The 13,138-nt window shown below is 37.7% G+C and overlaps 1 protein-coding gene across 7 annotated transcripts in view; it reads right to left on the bottom strand.

The window, feature by feature from the left end:
• The window catches only part of MCF2 (MCF.2 cell line derived transforming sequence), a 93,236-nt gene that overhangs the window by 54,893 nt on the left and 25,205 nt on the right, over positions 1–13,138 (bottom strand). For 4 of the 7 annotated variants that reach the window (XM_081565105.1, XM_081565104.1, XM_081565107.1 and 1 more), the window contains exons 2-4: positions 11,884–11,952; positions 7,647–7,761; positions 6,347–6,437 (exon numbers count right to left, since the gene is read on the bottom strand). In XM_081565105.1, the coding sequence (XP_081421231.1) occupies positions 6,347–6,437; positions 7,647–7,761; positions 11,884–11,952 (275 nt within the window). Of the gene's footprint in view, positions 1–3,073; positions 3,441–6,346; positions 6,438–7,646; positions 7,762–11,883; positions 11,953–13,138 lie in introns of those variants that run through there. The other 3 variants (XM_081565109.1, XM_081565110.1, XM_081565111.1) reach the window with 3 other exon arrangements.

The following is a 13,138-nucleotide window of genomic DNA, read 5'->3' as shown; positions in this document are numbered from 1 at the left end:
TGGAAATTAACCTTGTTTAATGTTATTTTATGCAGCATCTAAAACAGGCAATTCACACACCCTCTGCCCCCTTTTCAGTTATCCTAGCTACTTCTTTAAAACTTTTACAAGTGGCTGATACCACATAAAATTTGATTATTTTACTATAAAAACAATTTATACTCCTAGAGCTTTTTCTTTTCATCTTTAGGGCAAAGAAATGGGGTCACAATAAGAGGGAACCCTTTACTGAAAGCCTAGGACATACACGCCAGGCTTGTTATGTATATTATCCTATGTAGCCTTTGTAACATAGCAGGGAAGTAGGTATTATGGCCTTTCCACAGCTGGGCAAACTGAAGCACAGAGTGGTACACTAACTGCTTGCTACGCTACCTGCTAAGGAGCAGGAGCACACAGGCCAATCTGAATCCTAAAGCCAAGCTCTTTCCAGGACACTTCACCCTTTTCAGACACGCCTTTCACAACGCACACTCTGAATGCATGCTCAGACTAGTTGCCTTTCCTTTAGGAAAAACTTGACCTTGACATCTACAAAATGGGACAAAAACTAACAGTCAAAACAAATGCTTGAAACAATTTAGCATCACTGAGCCTACTGAACAAAACAATTACAATTTCATATCATTACAGAGTATTAATACTGAGTTGCTGGCATGTGATTGACCTCAATAAGGTCGGAACTATCACTTTAGAATATGCTGAGAAATATCTTATGACCTCAAGCTATAGAGAAGAGTTTCCAATGCCGTGAGCTACTTCTGCACTCATTCTTCGCACTCTGAAAGTGTACAGAAAGGAAGAGTTACTCCACAGATCACCAAATCCCTTGCCAAGCGACCTCAGGCGTAGGACACTCCCTGGCAACGCTCTTTCCTTGTGGCTCACCCTTCTTGTTCCATATCCGTTCTCAACAACCCCCTCACTTGTTCACAGTCATTGCAATTTCCATCAAGTAGCCAGTTGAAGCCTATCTGTGGACTCTAAAGCCACTTTACCATCCTTCCAGGTGCCACCTATTGTAGCCTCCAGAATCAGCTCAACACCAGAGATTCTTCCAAGTCAAACCATGGTGTCATCAGCTGAGTTGCAAATTTTTCACTCTGGTCAAGCCGTATCCATGCAAGCAGAACAAATCTGTTTTCCACTAGAGTTCTAGGCTTTAGACTTAATCCAATCAATTTCATTTCAAGCTAGCTGTTCCTATGGACAACTTCAAGTACTTCATTTGAGAGAAAAAGAGAGGAAAGACACCAAGAAAGATAATAGACACATATGCTATTCCTTAAGGTCCAAACAAATGTCATCTCCTTTGTGAGGCCTTCCCCACCAGCTAGAAGTTCTTTCATAATAGTTATTTAATAGTTATTTATGAACATGTCCTACCTTCTCTACTAGATTGAGAGCTCTTTCAGCTCTGTAGCCATTCCGTGTTTACCTGTGTCCCATATTGTCTGTAGCAGAATAGTAGATATACCTATTCAACAAGTACTTGTGTGTTGCATTAATTTCTGTGTATATTAAGGTATGTGTATAAACAGAAAGGACTTCCCAGGTGGCACTAGTGGTAAAAAGCCTGCCTGACAATGCAGGAGACATAAGAGATGCAGGTTTAATCCCTGGGTCGGGAAGATCCCCTAGAGAGGATATGGTAACTCACTCCAGTATTCTTGCCTAGAGAATCCTATGGACAGAAGAGCCTGGCAGGCTACAATCCATGGGGTCGCAAAGAGTTGAACACGACTGAAGTGACTGAGCATGCATGCATGCATATACAGGAAATGAAGTTCAGAACTGAGAAAACATCTATGCGTATAAAGGAATTAGGAATCTTCTTAACACTTAAGTCAATTACTTTTGATAACAAAAGTACTAATGTCAGTTGCACCCAATATTGCAAAGCACATACACAGGCATCTTTTGTGCACCATAAATTGTCTGTTAAAAATCTGAAGCTATTATTCCCATAATACAAAATCATGTGTAGTAGAGCTGGACATACAACTTTGTCAAAATAAAAAGATTCATATCCTAAGCTGTAATTTTTAAAATACTATCTTGTGCTAAGAGCTTAATTAGAAAATAAACCAGTTACTCACCCATGGATGTTCACTGTCATTCAACAAGAATAACATTCTTACTGATTTATTTCCCTGATCTTACTTTTGATTCCAAGTGTCATTCTGTTCTATGACTGATTTTCACTCTCTCATTTTTTTGTGTGTTGTCTTGATTATTTAAATAAGCAGATATTCTATTTTAAATCATAGCATCAATAACGTTATCTTAAGTTTTGAAAGAAAAAGAGCAGCACTGAAAACTGGGCTGATGATCAGTTAATTATTAAATTAGCTAGTGTTATTTCACATTTCTCCAAATGACATCTAAATAGCCCTTCTGAAATTTGCTGGGAATTTGGTATATAAGTGAACCAATCATGGGAAAATTTGAAAATGTATCTGAAAGAAGAGATTTCTAAATTCTAGCTTATAAATAACGGTGAGTCACTCTTTTTTTCCTTTAAAAAAAGGTAGTCAACGGGCTAGAATTCTGCATCTTTAACATTTGAATTTGGGGAAATAATTTTTTTTAATTTGGGGAAAAACTGAAATCAGAAAGAATTCAAATCATCAGGCTTAACATTTTTTCATTTGTCCAGTAACACATAGCCTTTTTAAACACTGATAAAGTCATCTGCAAATCTGTCCATGATACCATAATCTACTTGTCCATGGTGAAAGGAAGGATGAATCCTTTTGTTTGATATTATTTTATTGATAACTAGTGACTTTAAGCTACTCTGCCAAATGAGTCAATATTGTTCATACACTCTTAAATAAATACCATGACGAAGGATGCTTCCTCATAAATTTGATCACATTTAGATCTTGACGCCTTAACATTCCCCTATGTCCATATCACAGTAATCACATCAATGCAATCCACGAAAATCCAAGTCTCCATTCTCCCCTGAAAAGCCCCATTCAGTAGTTTGTGCTATAGCCCCATGCTGCAGCATTCCTGAGCTTCAACTTGGGAACAGGCTTTCCAGGACTGCAGGCAGAGCCCTTACCGCATTCCTTCTGAACCTCATCTTGCCTCTCGGGGGAGTTGCTTCTGCCATCTCACCTATACACAATAACACGCTTCTTTTCCAATTGTCAATGCAATATTGATGAAATATGAGCTGCGTCTTAGGTAGTATTTAAAAGCGGCAGCCAAAAATCTCTATCAAACAAAGCTACCGAGGCTGCTTCCATTACCACCCTGGCAGCGCTGCAAAAAAAAAAAAACCCACTATCTCTGATTAGTCAGCTGACAGATCCTTTCCTACTGCTCATTGTAATTCAGAGTCCACACATTTCCCCAATTACTTAGCCTGATTGAACCTCATGGATTAGCTGGTGCTGGACTGCTCAGGAAGATCAGGCTTTTCCTAAGAGTGGAGGAAGGAAAAAAAAAAAAAAAACCTCTCCTCCTAGGGGCTAGATGGGGCTGGCTTTCTCTGCGCTATTTGATTTTTAAGGTGGAATGCTAAGAATCTTTGTGAAGGTAGTATTAAGTGATATCTTTATTCTTGCCTTACCCCGCTATGTAACTTGAAATTCAATTGTGTTTTTTATTATTATTATTATTCAATTTTATTTTGGGTTTAAGCCTGGGAAAGGTTAATAGTTTGCGGGATTTTGTCCTGATGATAATCTAGAAAGAACAGAACATGTAAACTTTCTGAGATGGGTAGGATTCTCTCCCAAAGGAATATTTCCCCAAAACGTGTAACTAAAAGCAAAAATTATATATATATATAGTCTCCTATCATTATGAAGTATAGCCTAACTGCATAGTTTAAGAATCTAGAAATTAAGGTCTTCAAATCAAATTATATAATTACTTCACAGACACTAGTTTAAAATAATATACTGAAGACAGTTAGACCTATCTATACAATGGTTGTTTTCACCAGAAATTCTTTCTGAATGTCAACTTTTGCTCTTGAAATTAGCTTGTATTCAATATTTACCTCTATTGCAAACAGTGTCCAATGGGCTATTAATGGTTGAGATATAATTAATGTGCTTTTGAGTATGGGTATAGAGACTATACCATAAGCAGAAACATTTAAAATATTTAAATGAAACAACACTGAAACTAATCTATAGCCAGTCAGATGTCCTCATCACCTGCACCCCCACTCCTGCCTGGCAATTATGCAAATAAAGGGACCTTGGATGCAGAGCTCTTTGCAGGGCAGACTTCTCAGTTCCCCACTGAGAGAGCATTCCTAGGAAACAGAAAGGGGAGCATCACCTCCCAAGAAACAAGTCATTATTCCTTTATTGACCCCAAATCAGTAGTGCTGTGCTGTGCTTAGTCGCTTAGTCGTGTCCAACTCTTTGTGACCCTATGCACTGTAGCCTGCTAGGCTCCTCTGTCCATGGGGATTCTCCAGGCAAGAATACTGGAGTGGGTAGCCGTTCCCTTCTCCAGGGGATCCTCCCAACCCAGGGATCGAACCCAGGTCTCCTGCATTTGCAGGCAGATTCTTTACCATCTGAGCCACCAGCAAAGCAGTATCAAGACCCAATTTCAAAACTGACGCCATATGCCAACCAGTCACTCAATGAAAATTAATCTCATCAAGCAGGTAGTTTTGCCAAAAAGAAAAAAAAAAAAAGCTGGGCTGGGTGATGTTAAAAATGCCTTATTATAACAAGTGCTATATTTAATGTTAAATAATTGATTCTTATCATGAACTAAAGTTTGTTCAACAAGCCCAAGGACTGATCCTAAAGGCCAGGGCATGATAAATACCTGGATAAATATCATTCAGCCCCACTGATAGGAGTCTGTAGTACATGGAGGGCAGATGTATACTCTCCAAAGGAATTTTACCTTTTTCTAAAAAAAATTATTAATGTATTTGTCTATCCACAAGTCCTTTGGAAAATGATAGGAAGCAGCAAGTGGAAAGGTCATCAACTGGAATTCATGAAAATTCAATTCTTGCTCCCACTCTTTTGGTTACCTAGCTATCTGACCTTGAATTCATCATCACATAACCTTTCCAAAAGGCATATTGTATATCAATATAATTCTCTCATCTATAGGACAATTTATAAAGACATCCGCCCACAGGACATAATCAGGAAACAGAGAGAATCAACATTACTTAATAAATGTGAAAGTGTTTAAAAAAGCAAAAGTGTATTATATAAAGTCGATGTTTTACTGTTTTATTTTGGTGATTTTCATGAATCTGGTATTAATTCTTCTCTCCATTTCTTATGATTAAACACCTCTGTTTTAAGAAATAAACAAAAAAAACTACCATACTGACTTGCCCAAGATGAGGAATAATTCATAATGGGTATGAAAATAATAATGATCTCATTCATGATACCGTGTGAGTGTCAGTGTATTTCTTATACTCGTCAGCAAGTTAGTACAACAAAAAACACTGGTTCAGAAGTCCAACAATTTAGATTTCTGTCTTGCTTTCACAACTAAACCAACTGCCTCTGGTGGGTGTGGCCTCCATGTCAATTGTGAGATGAAGGAAGAATTTCATTGGTTGATGATACTGAACTCTCCAAGAAAAACATGGACTGATTCCCAGCTTCTCTGGTCTGATAGAGCAAGTTGACCACATGGCACTTCCACAGACAGCCCCACTCTTACCAGCTCAGGAAGAGCCTATGAATTTCTCACCTCCCTCTTTTCTATGAAAGAACTGTCAGACAATATCCAGATGAGCCTAATAATGTAAAAAGATCATCTCGGCTGTGGGCAAGACCGCATCTCTCATACTGTCTCCTTTAGGGAAACTGTTTTGACTCTGGGTCTTGGGGAGCTGGAGACTAGACTCTAATCGGGGTGATATGTCATTTTGCAGGCAACTCCCTACCCTCTCTATCCCAGGGGAAAGAAAAATCTAGAAAGATACACACCAAAATGTTAAAAAGTGCTTATTTCTGGATGGTTGGATTATTGACTATTGTTTTAAACCTCCTTCTTTATACTTTTCAATATACAGTGTGTATACAACATGGCTATTGCTGCTTTATAAAAAGTTCCCATAAAAAACTGTCTTGCTTTGAAAGGAGACCATGAATCTCTTCTCACTCAACTCAAACCATTAACTACTCATTCTTTCCTATAAGGTTTTCTATTGAGTAGAGTTGTTCAGCTCAATCTCCTTTATCAATTCTTCTCTCTAGTTTCCCACCTCTCCATTCCATCTATTTTTTTAGTCTCCATCAGAATAAAAATAATCTGTACCCCCACAAACAAAAAGTATAATGCAAAACAAAAATAAGAAGTTACTATAGAATAAATTGGTACTTACTGAGATTTTTTGGAGAGATATTTTGACAGAAGACCAGGTATCCGATCTTCGATCAAGAATAATGGTAAATCGGGCGTCAGACCGCTTTTGCCTAGAAGATAAGAGAAAATAATATGTTTTTCTTAATAGTAACCCAACTTTGCTAAATATGTCCTTACTTCTGATTATTTCATTTACCTGTGATGTCTGGCCCGAAGACAGATTTGGGAAGCTATCACAAGGTGCTACAATGGAAAATCAATTTAATTCCATATTCTACTACAATTTAAAATTTCTTTTTGCCACTTATGTCAATCTTTTAAACAGGCAAGTGCCACTAAAATGGATTTGGAATACTGTGATTTGGGGCATGGGAAAACATTATAGACAGTTGTCCTTCATGACATCAGATTTAACTTCATGGCAATCCATCATAAGTCAATGATCTATTAATTCATTCAGAAAAACACTGTTAAATCTCTTGCCTGTTCCTTGAGGGAAGGCAGTGTAATGACTAATAAAATTTTTATTTGCCCTAAAGAGACCATTTTCAAGCTTTAAGAGGTACAGTGTAAATTTTGTTTTCTGGGATTTGATTTTTGTTCATGCGTGCTTAGTCACATCAGTCATGTCCGACTCTCTGCAACCCCATGGACCATGGCCCGCCAGGCTCCTCTGTCCATGGGATTTTCCAGGCAAGAATATTGGAGTGGGTTGCCATTTCCTTCTCCATTTTGTTCATGAGACTCTTCATAATATTACCATTTTAGATTAATGCCTTCTTAGTCTTCAGGATTAATAACCAGAAAACATTTCCTTTAAAAAACTTGTTTGCAAACTAAATAAAATCTTTAAGGGAGCTTCTGAAACTTTCCCCTTAAAGCATTCTCATCTCAAATGATTTCTAATATCAAGAAGTTACTCCTAATCCATTTCAATATCACTTTTGAGTATTTAACTTTGTCTTCTTATTTTATCCTTGGAAGAAATGAAGAATAGCTGTCTAGCCATTGGCTAGTGACAGTTTCTTTTAGACTTTAAAGTATGATCATCATTTTTAACCTATGTTCTCCTGCATGGGGACAAATATTTCTCGGCCCCCAATTTTGTTTTCATAGATCCTCAGTATAATTTTTATAGCAATTTAAGTAGTGGTCAGCTTCCCCTTCTAAGTTATTTCTTATCTATTCTAAAAGTGAGTCTTACAAATCATTTACAATAACAATAGCCACACTACAACATCATTTTCTTGTTATTACATTCAAATAGGTATCCAAAAAAAAAACCAAATTGAAGAAAACAATGTAATGAAATGCTGTACCTTGCAACAGAAGTCAAGTAAGTCAGTACTTTTGCTATAACTTTTTCTGGTATGCATTTGAAATTACAATTTTCTGGAAACGTAATGATCCAAGCACCATTCTTTCCCCGGCCACCTAAAACAGTATCAAAAACCAAGTTAACATTTATGTCACAGCAATGTAAAAAAGAGGATTTTAGATTTGAGAGGGGTGATAAGAAGACAGGTTGGGGCCAATGCAAATTTTATAAGGATGATGACCTCCACAGAAACCAAAATGGCACCAAGCTCCTGCTTAAGTGCAACAAGTGGCAGGGTGGGGCATTTACCCGTGAGCCAATGATTAAGACTTCCGATGCAGGGTGAGAGTTCAATCTCTGGTCGGGGAACTAATATCCCACGTGCCATGTGGCATGGCCAAAACATCTTTTAAAAATGCAACAGGGTGGTTTTGAAATTGAAAAGAAGAATGAAAGAAAAAGAGAGAGAGGGGGAAAGACAAAAGAAAAAAAGGAAGAGGGGAAGGAGGGAGGAATAAGAGACAGCAAAAAGAGGAAAAAATGTCACGGAATGTGTGTAATAAACATAGTTGAAAATATCACTGATCCCTCATATTGGACAACCATGGGTATTGGGAAATAACTGTTTCTATACCAATACTATGCGTTTAAATTCAAAATGAGTCACTGACAGCTTGATAACAAGTGGAAACCTTGAAAAAATTGACCACTTAGAGTCATGGTGAACATGAAAGAGTATAGGATACAAACTACAGGTAATAAGTAATGTTCTAACAGATTGGTGGAAGAAACAACATAAGGAATAATAGTGACAATGGTATAGGAATTTTACTAATGCAAAGAAAGAAAGACCACAAAGTATAAAATTCAGTGTTCATCCCACTCCACAGCCCTCTACACAGCCTGGAGGATTGAGAATGAAAGCCACCTAAGTGCAGGGGTGAACCTTCCATGTGCCTAAGGTCCCATTCTATAGTCAGCCTAACACCTGGGCACAGAGTAGGTGCTCAATACATATTTAGTGTTAAATGGAAGTTGAAGGATTATTTTAGGAGGCAAGTTGTAGGGTGGCCTTTGAATCTGGCTTGCTCAAAGAAAATTTTTGAGAGATTTTGTTGTAATTCTTATTTGGCTGAATTTAAGTGAATAGAGATATAGGATATAAAAAAATTCAATATGCAATAAAACTATGACAAAGGCAAAGGAGATAAAGTAGCATGATAAAACCACTAATTCTAAAAGAAAGCAAAAATGGAAGGAAAAAACAAAGAACTAACAGGACAAATAGAAAACAAATAGTAAAATGATAGATTTAAACCAAGCCATATGCATAATCACATTAAATGTAAACGATTTTCACACTTCAGTTAAAAGTTAGAGATAGTCTAATTGGATAAAACAATCAAGACCCAACTATATACTGTCTACAAGAAACAGACTTTAAATATAAAGGCAAGGAAAAAGATGAAAAAAGATATATCATGCTAATTAGCCCAAAGGAGACTGTCTAATATCAGACCAAATAGATCTGTCAAAATTAGAAGATCATTTGATAATCAAACGGTGGTAAATTCATCAAGAGGACATAACATTCCTAAGTGCTTATGTATCTGACAACAGAGCTTCAAAATACAAGAAACAAAATGGATAGAGCTCCAAGGAGAAATAAACAAATTCACAATTTTAGTCAGAAATTTCACCACCCCTCTGCATAACTGATAGAAGGATTAGCTGGGGAATTCACTAGGAAACAGGACACCTGAACAATGATTTCACCACAGTGACTTAAGTGATGTTTCTAGAATACTCTATCCAACAAAAGCAGAACACACATTCTCCACTAGAGCACTTTGGAAAAGGTCAAATTCATTCCTTGCCTTAATCTTTCTCAACAGAAACTTAAGGGAGGGTCCCCATTCCCATGGTACTTTTTTAATCAGACTAGACCAAAGTAATGAATCAAACTAGACCAAAAGAATAAATCAAATGATGATAAATCTTTACAACATTCTGGACGTAAAGAGCAAGATGAAGAAAGATAATCATGGGAAATGATGGCATCCATTCAAGAATTTTAAAGGAACTCAAAGGAGAAACTGTACAACTCTGAACCAAGAGACTCAGCCAAGCATGAAACAAGGGGCCTCGATAGATAGGGTATGGTGTAGAACTAGGAATATAAATAATATATAACATATAATGCAACATATATATAAATTAGACTTGCTGAGCAGTATTTAGGCGAACTATATCTATCAAAGGAAAGAATGTTGGTTCTTATAAGGGTAGATTCTCATCAACTAATCAATAAACTGTTATCACCACTGAGTACCCACAAGGGCTACTGCTGTTGTTGTTGTTTAGTCGCTAAGTCATGTCTGACTCTTTGCCACCCCACAGACCACAGCCCACCAGGCTGCTCTGTCCATGGGATTTCCCAGGCAAGAATACTGGAGTGGGTTGCCATTTCCCACTCCAGGGGGTCTCCCCAGATCAGGGATCAAACCCACATCTCCTGCATCGGCAGGCAGGTTGTTTACCGCTGAGCCACCAGAGAAGCACAAGTGCTGTATGTACTAGGTAGTAACCATGTGAGAAAAGAAAGGGGATACTGATATTCTAAATAGGGAGGTTTTTGTTATTTTTAACATTGGGAACCCTTTCTTCAAAAGAAAGGATAGACAAGACGTATTTTGAAAACTACAAAGATCAGATAAGAAAGGAAATTATGGAGAGGGATCTAGATTGGGAAACAGGTCCCAAGGGTGTTTCTGTTTGAACACAATTTTAAAAACACTGAGGAGCTTCAGTAAAGTCCCTTAATCTCAATAGTGAAAGCCTATCGCACATTTATACCACTTATAAAATAAAAACATAAAACCTCATTAAGTCACCACTAATTCACAATTACTGCTAATTCTAATCATTAAAGCAGAAGCCAGATTGAAGTGTCCAATTAGGATCATCTATAAAGTAAATGGTCATTTGGTAAACCAAGCATGTAGGTATCATTTCAGGAGAAATAATTTAACTACTTAAAAGAAATAAGATGGTCTCTTGTACTCTCAACACCTAAGAAGGATTTTCATACGAACAACACATATACTTGTAAACTGTTCTTATCCATTTAATACAATAAATATAATGTTTAATGGCGTAGTTCAAGTTACTCTAACACCTGAAAGGAATTTGCTTGTCTTTAAGCAAAGTTTCCCCTAGAGATCTGACAGGATTAAAACAAGGAGTGATTTCCTATTGCAGTATCTCTAAAAATATGTAATGCTATTGAGCAGCTTTATTCACAAGAGCCAAAAGGTGTAAGCAACCCAAATGTCCACCAATGGATGAATGGATAAACAAATTAACTCATCATACAATGGCATATTCTTCAGCCTTAACAAAGGAAGGAAATTCTGATATATGCTACAACATAGAAAGACCTGGAGGACATTATGCAAAATGAAAAAAGCTAGTCACAAAAAGACAAATACAGCATGAGTCCACTCATATGAGACACCAAGAATAGTCAAATATGTAGATACAGAAAGTATCAATATAATGGTAATTGCCAGGGGCTAAAGGGAGGGAGGAACAAGGGGTTATTTTTTAACCAGTAGAGTTTCAGTTTTACAAGAAGAGTTCTGGAAATGGATGGTGGATGGATGGCCGTATAATAACATGAATGTATTTAATACCACTGAACTATACACTTAAAAATAGTCAAGAAGGTAAATTTTATGTTATATGTATTTCATAATACATACATTATTCACAATTTTTAGAAATAATATACAAATGCATATACATTTTAGAAAAGTCAAATTTTTATCACATGTATGCTGCTTAATTAGGGTGACTCACAGCATTTTTAATGAACATTTAAGTCATCAGAGCTATGGTGGCAGGGAAAACCTCAGAGAAATCTGCAGCTGCCCTCTCTCACTCAGCCTGCATTCACCTAGGAGATGGATCCCACTTTCACTCATCATGGATTGCTAAAGATGTTCCTGAATGTCCAGTGTACAAGGCTGGTAAGCCCGGTTTTAATCACATATCTGAACATATTTAAAACCTCTAGTTATTCTCTAAATGTCCATTTCTTTAGCAACTACATGCACAATGCATAAGTGTTTACTGAAATATAAAAATTATAGAGCCACCTATAAGAAGAACCAAATTAACTTTGCTAATGGATTCAAACATTTATCTGATCTTAACATATGAAAATGTATGCTTACCAGACAGGAAGGCGATGTCCTGCATTAAGAAGTGGCTGATGTCCTTTACACAGAGAAACACTTTGTCTTCTGTGACAAATGAGAAAGGGAGAGCAACAATAGGCACGTTAGAGAACAGCCGGAAACGTACAGGGGATTTCTTAGCGTGCAGGCAAGAACTCTGGGGGTCCCGAAGATCTGCCTCCACAGATGCAAGGCTGACCTACTTCTCTTTACTCCTCTCAGCCACCTAAGAAGGAAATCACACTCTGGACAGTGTCACTGGATAAATAAGACCAGTTGTCCTCATTCTCAGAATCTATGCCTGGGACATAAACTACTCTCAGTGATAAAAAAGCCAGGGGCAAATGTCCAAACTCTAGGACATCCGGATTTATCTAAAGGGTAGCCAGTCATGAAGAGACACTGTAGCATAGTGTCTTCTACTTCTGATAATGCCCTTCTCTCTGCAAAGCTTTATCAGTGATTACAAAGCATTTTTCCGGTCCTTTACCACATTGTATCCTTAAAAAACCCCGGAGAAAGCCATTATTATCCCATCTTACAGGTCAGGAAAAGTGTCCGAGATCGAGTATAAAGCAGTGGTTAAACATATGGCTTTTGAGTCCAAGAGACCTGAATTCCAATCCCAGCTTGCTGCATATACTGGCTATAAAAACATGTACAAGTTACTTAGCCTCGCAGAGTCTCAAGTTTCCTTACCTGTAAACTGGCCATAATAATATATACTTCACAGGGTGCTGTGCCAACCAAATGCAAAATAACTGGCATAAGAATCAATGTTCCTTGAACAGCAGCCTATTAACTCATCTTTGACCATTAGAGGTAGGACACATCCATGTGATCTTCAGTATGTTTTAGTTGTCCCAGATCTTAAGCGATAATTTGTAATGTTCAATTCTAGTGAACTCCACAGGGGCCCCAGATCAAAGTCCACTACCTGCCTCTGGTCCATGAGCCAGGATAACTTTTTCAAAGAAAACGGGCCATCAAACTCGGCTATTCTGGATCATTGGTTTTAATGCCTGTGGTTCCACATTTCTCAGAGAAGCCATGTTTTCCCCCTTGCCCACTGATACAGAGGGCCTTCAAAGACCTGGTCTCCGGTGGTGTCAGGCTGATGACACATTCCCCTTCTTGGTGCTCTTCAGATCATAGCATATGGAGGGCTTGGATCCAGGCCCATCCTGCTCAAGGGCATTGCACACACAAGTTCTCAAATGACCCACACTAGACAATGGAACAGGGGCTCTGT

Source organism: Giraffa tippelskirchi, chromosome X (assembly GCF_054371585.1).
Source record: "Giraffa tippelskirchi isolate mGirTip1 chromosome X, T2T-mGirTip1v1.2.pri, whole genome shotgun sequence".
Lineage (NCBI taxonomy): Eukaryota > Metazoa > Chordata > Mammalia > Artiodactyla > Giraffidae > Giraffa > Giraffa tippelskirchi.
The sequence above is the reverse complement of the archived record's forward strand: the minus strand, read 5'-3'. Positions and strand labels throughout refer to the sequence as shown.